This window comes from Abramis brama, assembly GCF_963993115.1.
Source record: "Abramis brama genome assembly, chromosome: 1".
Classification (NCBI taxonomy): domain Eukaryota; kingdom Metazoa; phylum Chordata; class Actinopteri; order Cypriniformes; family Leuciscidae; genus Abramis; species Abramis brama.
Window position 1 is genome coordinate 37,337,281 of NC_139963.1, and position 7,439 is coordinate 37,344,719.

Sequence of the window (7,439 nt, forward strand, 5' to 3'; positions counted from 1 at the left end):
TGTTTGCTCTCTCTGCAGATTTCAACCAAAGCTCTGTTTGTATTGGGTTTTCTTACTGAACGTTCCTCAGCTGTGAACCTTTTGATTCTCCCTTAATGATTTAATATCCATCTGTTAAAACTAAACCTCGTACATGACTGCACAGACTGCAAAGCTAGAGTGACAAACGGGTCTCGTTGGCGGTTGTACGTGTCTTTGAAAGTGTTTGCAGCTCAAGAACGGTGCTTTCCCCCCATTTTCTCACCACACTCCAATTCCAAATGTCTGCTTTGTCATATTAATAAGCGAACTCAGAAGCTGAAGAGTGCCCAAACTTGTCTATGGAATACTTCAGAATGACAGGTCTTTCCATATACTCCTCCCCAAATGGATCTGGGGGATATTACTCATTTACTCCTTCAGCCGAGGTGTGGATTTGGAGGCATTAGGTGTCACTGTGGATGTCTCCTTAAGAGTGATGCTGAAGAAACCTCTCTTAAATGAAGCATGGAATCAATGGTCCCCTATGATTGGGTGCTTTCCTTCAAACCCGCCCCTGTTTTACTTGAATTAGTAGTTATAGGTGAGTCATGTGACTCAGGGAGAGGGTGGGACTCGCACCTGAATCAGGTGAGAAAAGTCTTGACTCTGGAGCTATGAAGGTCTTCTAAGAAGTTCTCTTCCAACTGGATCTCTAGTTTGTTCTTCTGTAACCCTCCAACGCCTATAAAGACGACCATTCATCATATACATACATTAGACCGTCTATTTCTGGAATTCTCTCTGGAGCAAAAGGACCTTGCTGAACCTGGGCCATGTTTGGCACTGGGCATTTGGTGTCTCCTCTGTCTCCTCTATCTTCTGCAGTCTTCCACTCTTCGGCTGCACACTTCTTCCCAGCGTTCCCCAGAAGGTTGAGCTCTCCGCAGATCCTCATCCCCGGGCCTCTGCTCAGCTACGAGCTCCTGCGCAGTTACTTGCACCCTGAGCCCTGCAAACAGGCTCTGCTATTGGCCGCTCAGTCTGCGGGACACCATGCTGAGAATATCGGTGAGCTCAATGCAACCATATTGGTCATTTATGTTGTAACATCTAATATGACATCTTATATTTTATGTGAAGCTTTCATTTGAGTGTGTGTATATATATGTGTATATATATAAAATGTATGTATATGTATGCATGTATGTATATGTATGTATATGTATGTATGTATGTATGTTGATGTACATACATACACACACATACATACATACATACATACATACATACACACACACACACACACACACACACACACACACACACATACACACATACACACATACACACATACATACATATATATATACATATATACATATATATATATATGTGTGTGTATATATATATATATATATATATATATATATATATATATATATATATATATATATATGTACAATCTGCCAGTCATTATCACAAAATAAACCCTTTTACAAGGAGGGTTTACATTATTCCTCTTGCTACAAGATTAATAGATATGTACATGAAGTATTTATTTAGCATTGAAATCACTTTATTATGTACGACGAAAGAGGCTACAGTGATATGAGAGATATTTAGGAAATTGATTGCCTACAACAGCAATCCGTTATACAGTTTAATAAATATTTGACCACAGAACCGTAACTGACTGATCAGAATCAACTATTCCAGAGAGCTATGTAACGAACTATATAAATAATATATGTGTAATAAAATATGTAAATAAAACCTTTGAGATAAGATGTGTTGTATGGGGGAAAGCTTGAAAGAAAAATGTAGCTTTGGGTGTTGTATATTTATTTAGGTGATTTGCTCTTAATAATACATATGTGTAGCTTTTATTAAGAGAGGCCATTTGTGAATCAAATTCTCTCATAATTGTCCATCCTCATTTTACAGTATTTAATAGGATTCAAAATGTTTACAAAGGATTGGCTAACAGCTCGTAACTAACAATCAATTATATCCGGCTCTGCTGAAGAGGGCTTAATGAACGCTGCGCTAATTATCCAATCTAGAGCCATTAGTTCCTTGTCAGCCTCTGGCAATTGTCTAATTGGTGGCTGCGATGTGGCTTCCAGATGAACCCCGGCCAGTGAAGCAGCGGCGAGCTCGGGCCAACTACAGCAGCTGGCAGCTGGAAGAGCTGGAGAAGGCCTTCGAGAGCACTCACTATCCAGACGTCTTCATGAGAGAAGCCCTGGCCCTCAGACTGGACCTGATTGAGGCCAGAGTGCAGGTCACTTTGCAATGCTCTCTTTGACTGTTGTGATGCAGAAAGTTATAGGAATATTATAGCTAAATATTTCTCTGAACCACTGCTGAGATTTTACTTTTAAGTGTAATTTCTTTATCGTTTTGTTTCAATTCCACAGAATTATAAGCGTGCATTGTCCTCCTCAACATTTTCAGTGAGATGCAATGACATAACATTTAAAACATTTCTAAGAATACAATAATTGATATATTATTTATATATGTATTACACAATTATTTATATATATATATATATATATATATATATATATATACACACATACATACATACATACATATATATATATATATACATACATACATATAACATACATATACATACATATATACATATATATATAGTATATACACATATACTTTGAGTCATTTTTTTATGACTTTATGACTTTTTCCTTTGAGCCATGTACTTCAGGAAAGCAAAACTGAAAGAGCAAACAAATATTAGTGTTGACAAAAAAATTGACAAACGTATAAAAAAGGAAAAATCTACTTGAGGGACAAAAATGTAAGTCTTTTTTTTTTTTCACTATGAGTTTTGATTTTACTAATTAGTCAAATTTTCGTCATTTTTTTATATTTTTTCGATTAAAATTCTTAAAATTAGAAGCAAAACTGGGGGAAAAAAAATTATTAACGAGTTACGACTTAAAATGCATTAAAATATATATATTTTTAAATGTCTTAAAAAATCTACTTGAGTGACAAAACTGAAGAAAAAAAGGTATATATATTTTTAATTGTATCAATGTGTTTTGGTTTTCCTAATGCATTTTTAATGAGTAATTTTTATTTATTTTCTACTAAATATTCTTAAAATAAGAAAAAAACTTATCTTGCCTTAAGAATTTTAATTGTTTTATTTCATTTTTTTTACTGGAAAACTATAGGCAATATTAATATTGTGAATATTTGCTTAATTTAATCTAGCTCATATAATCTAAAAATATGTATATATTTCTATAGTCTTCTAGTATATTCATACTTCTATATATATTTTTTCTATTGTTCCTCTAGGTGTGGTTCCAAAACCGCAGGGCTAAAATGCGTAGACAGATGAAGCTTCAAAGCCAGGCTGGGGAACAGTGCGGCCAGCACGACAGTGACGACAGACAGACCGAGTCGTCCAGCCGGAACACAGCTCCTGAACTCCACAGCAGCAACAGCCCGTGCTGGGACAGGAAACAGGACAGAGGAAGCCCCACTTGGCCCAAACCCTCCTCATCAGTTATTCACAGCCCCGTGAGCGACGTGCTTCAGCGGCCGAGGGATCAGGACGAGTCAGAGGTGTCCAGTGCGGAGGACTTCCGCTGTTGTAGCATTGCCAAACTGAGGGCGAAGGCCAGGGACTATGAAGCAGAGATCCACAGCACTGTGGTCAAGACCAGCAGAGAGAGGCAGATGAAGACACAGGTACCTGCCACAGTCCTGGACAGAGACTGAAGCAGATGTGGCCATCGTCCATTACCTCACTATCACACAGGACACATTAGGAATCCCAGTCAGTTCATTATTTATTATAATGCACAATTACACACGCAATGAGGTTAAACAATGTGACTGAGAAAAGCAAATTCTAAACTCTCTATATTGTTTTGCTTCTCAGATTGTCAGGATCAGTGTTGGGGGGGCAACGCGAATTACGTAGTCAGATTACTTTTTCAAGTAACGAGTAAAGTAGTTAATTACTTTTAAGAGTTACTTTTTCCAAATAAGTTACTTTAAATTCACATGTATTACTGACAGCTCTCCTGTCCCCATGTTGAGAGAATTCGTGAGTACGTGTATGAACATGGTTATTCTAGTTCTAGACTAAGGGGTTGTTTACACGACACCGTTTTCAACTAAACGGCGTTTTGGGTGCATGAAAACGCAAACTTTTGAAAACGGGTTTCAAAGTGCAAGTTTTTGAAAAACGGTCTCCGTGTAAACAACAAAAACGCGAATCTCTGAAGACGATGTCGTTATGCACATGCGTATTACGTGTTCAGTCTATAGTGATTCATCGCCATCTAATGGCCTGGAAGCAAAATACAGGGTTTTTAGTCGTTTTCGCGGATCCGTGTAAATTGGGATCATTTTGACAATGGTGTTGTCTGTACGCCGAATAGGAAAAACTTATCCGTTCAAGCATATCGTTGCCGTGGAAACGTACCCTAAATGTGAACATGCATTTACTCATCTCACGTGAACAAAAACAGATTTAGTATACCTCAAAATTAATTTAAAAACAGTGAAATGCAAACTCTCAAATATTACGCAAAACTGCAAGAATTAAATGTTAAATTGCGTAAATATACTTTATGTATTTAATCTCACTTTATTAATCAATGTCTTTGCTGTTGACCTTCAATGATTCAATTCATCCACATTAATAAGCAAAAATGACTTTAGATAAACATCACATCTCTGTTTCTATTTTAGTTTTTATTTCTGAAGTAAGAGTGTTAAACTTTCTTCTCCTGCATCTTATTCTTCTGTAATCCATAATGGCAGCAGAAAGGTTTGTTTTATCTGCGCCCTCTACTGTATAGGTGTGAATTTGTGTTTCCTTCAGCCTGAGGCTTATTCATTTCACTTTTGGTGTGGAAAAAGCCTTTACATTTGCAATTTAAAAATAATTGGTATTAAAAAACAAACAAGCAAGCTCAGCCCAGGAAAGAAAAGTATCGCAAAAGTAACGTAACAGATTACTTTCCATAATAAGTAACTACATTTTTTTTTAGAAAGTAACGCAAAATTATAACGCATTTCTTTCAAAACACTGGTCACAATGTCATGTATTATCTGTGAAGCCAATAATAACTCATCATAATACTTTTTGGTCAGTAGTTTTGCTAGTATTTTGTAAAATGTGCAAATACAATGTCCATACAAGTTTTGTTTTACATACACACAAATGTGTATTCATTTTAGGTTGTTTTTTATTTCATATTTTTATTTGTAGTATTTTGAATGCTCTTTAATTGTCATGATTAGCAACAATTCATATACAGCCTTTAAATCTTTTTATGATGAGCCTTTGATGCAGTTTGTTTGCATCGCTTTATGTAACCATGTTTTCTCCAATATTGTTGGACCGACAGCAAGTGAACAAGAGAAACTATAAGAGGAAACTCTTGGTGATCTCATCGATGGCCATCTCTGCTGTCAGCTATCCTGTTACACAGGATGTCTGCAAGCTGCCACAAGCCCTCCATAAACACAATGGGGATGACTGAAAAATGCCAGCCTTTTCTAACAAATGCTTTTTAAAGATTGGAACACACTCTTTTATGTATGAAGCAACAAAATATGCCATGGCACTCACATGGTTAAGCATAAAGGCAAATTTACATGATTTTTAAGAAAATCTGCTGTAATCCTGGGCAGTGTTTGTTCAGAGCTTCGACCCTTGAGAACAATATAACTTCTGAACTGCAGGACCCTGGTGGTATATTTGAAAATGTGGACACAGCACCTGTTCCATGTCAAATGAATTTAAAGGTCCTCAATAAGGGAATTTCCTGTGGGATCAGCAGAATCGCAGTCAGCTTCATGCAGTGTTTGTGCAGCCAAAGCCTTTGTTGAAGAGCCAGAAAATGCATTTGTCTTTAGGTCATTGGTTCAGTGTGGAGTAAGAGTGCCCTCCTCTGGGCAACAAGGTCCTCTTGAGTTTAAGAGCATAATGTTTTGAGATTAAGCAGGTCTGTTTAACCAGAACAGTCATTAGGCTACTCTCTTACACCAATACAGTTTAGACGTCTATAAGGAATATCATGCATGTACAATATGGGAGAGGATTTAAAATGTAACTGGTAGCTCAGATTCCCACTGGTACCCTGGTAGCGCAATCCCATTGATTCTGCGCCCATCCACAACTTGAGATGCTCACCAGTCAAACTTAAAACCATCAGAGGAGGTGGATCATCTGAAATTACACTGAAAACAATCTCTTTCTCCCTGCCTCAGGACAGCTGAATGGTGCTGGTATTTCTGTCCACACAAGGATTATATACATCCTGGACATCAATATGAAGACTTAGAAATTGTATTATGTTTATTAAATGAGGTTTAGACCATTTTTAAGGAAATATATCTGTTTTATTATTTTTTAAAGGCAAACAAGCTCTCTTCGTCACAGGGGGCTGAATGTTAAAGGGTTTTTGGTTTGTTTTTCTGGGTTTATATGCCTATGCAAATGAGATTGACAGTCTGACCTTGTTGAGAAGCCATTATAAACATTCATATTCATGCTCCAAAAAATCTGAACTGATTTATGCTGATGGTTGTAAACATCTTCTGCAGCACCCTGTGGTTTCATCCTAAACACATTACACTGCCTGTATTATAAAAAATATGGGTCATTCTTGTTAAGCAGTCTACTTCTGTAATTGTAATTGTGCTTTGTTGCAATTTAAGGAAGTATTTTTTTACAAAGCATTATAGGCTTCCAGATATATATAGTCTGGTTGAGCTGAAGCACCGAAACTTTATTAATTATGACTTAATTTTTTACACAGAATTATCAAGAAATACAAAGGCTATAACATGGATTAAATTTAAAGCAGGTTGCAGTATGTATGGCAATTAATTTAAAGAGTTTAAAGGCATTCCTTTTTTCAAAATCATTTATAAAAGCCACAAAACTTTAAAAATCTACATTTAAGTAAAACCTACTTAATTATAATCAAAATATTGTTATATACACATTTATATATTTATATATATATATATATATATATATATATATATATATATATATATAAATTGCCAGTTTTTCATGTTAGAAGTACATGAAATGATTTTAAATGTACACCTTTTTAACTTTTATTTATTTTTATTTTTTTTATGACAAGAACTATTTCCGACCTTACAAATTTGAGTTCAATACTTTGTCCAGTATAAACTGAACTGTAAAAGTTGAACTGACTTAAACAGAGGTTTTTTTCATTGTAGGTCTTCCATTTGATTACTGTAACAGCATACCTGGAATGGCCCATACATTTCAGACCTTAATTTCATCACATTCCTCTTGATAAAGAACATGCTTGTAGTTGTCATATTAAACAGATACATCAACGACCGGAAAAAAAATCGATAAAAAACAAACAAACAAATAAAGCAATTAGCGTTTAATTATTGATGGCTTGAAGCTCCTCCCCCTTGATTTCCTCTGT

At 35.8% G+C, this 7,439-nt stretch overlaps 1 protein-coding gene across 1 annotated transcript; it reads left to right on the forward strand.

Moving 5' to 3' along the window:
• The first annotated feature begins 593 nt into the window (after window positions 1–593).
• On the forward strand, window positions 594–5,600 carry LOC311094109 (uncharacterized protein). Its single transcript, XM_084131848.1, has 3 exons — window positions 594–1,029; window positions 2,088–2,245; window positions 3,298–5,600. Exons 1-3 carry the CDS (start codon window positions 795–797, stop codon window positions 3,721–3,723), a joined length of 819 nt encoding a protein of 272 aa, XP_083987974.1. The 5' UTR covers window positions 594–794; the 3' UTR covers window positions 3,724–5,600.
• Window positions 5,601–7,439: the final 1,839 nt, after the last annotated feature.

What these genes read in the sequence shown, in the direction of transcription:
- LOC311094109 (XM_084131848.1), top strand. Translation starts at nt 795, where the DNA reads ATGTTTGGCACTGGGCATTTGGTGTCTCCTCTGTCTCCTCTATCTTCT. An exon ending in ACACCATGCTGAGAATATCG is followed by an intron (nt 1,030 to 2,087) that starts GTGAGCTCAATG and finishes TGTGGCTTCCAG; the next exon opens with ATGAACCCCGGCCAGTGAAG. An exon ending in TGATTGAGGCCAGAGTGCAG is followed by an intron (nt 2,246 to 3,297) that starts GTCACTTTGCAA and finishes TTGTTCCTCTAG; the next exon opens with GTGTGGTTCCAAAACCGCAG.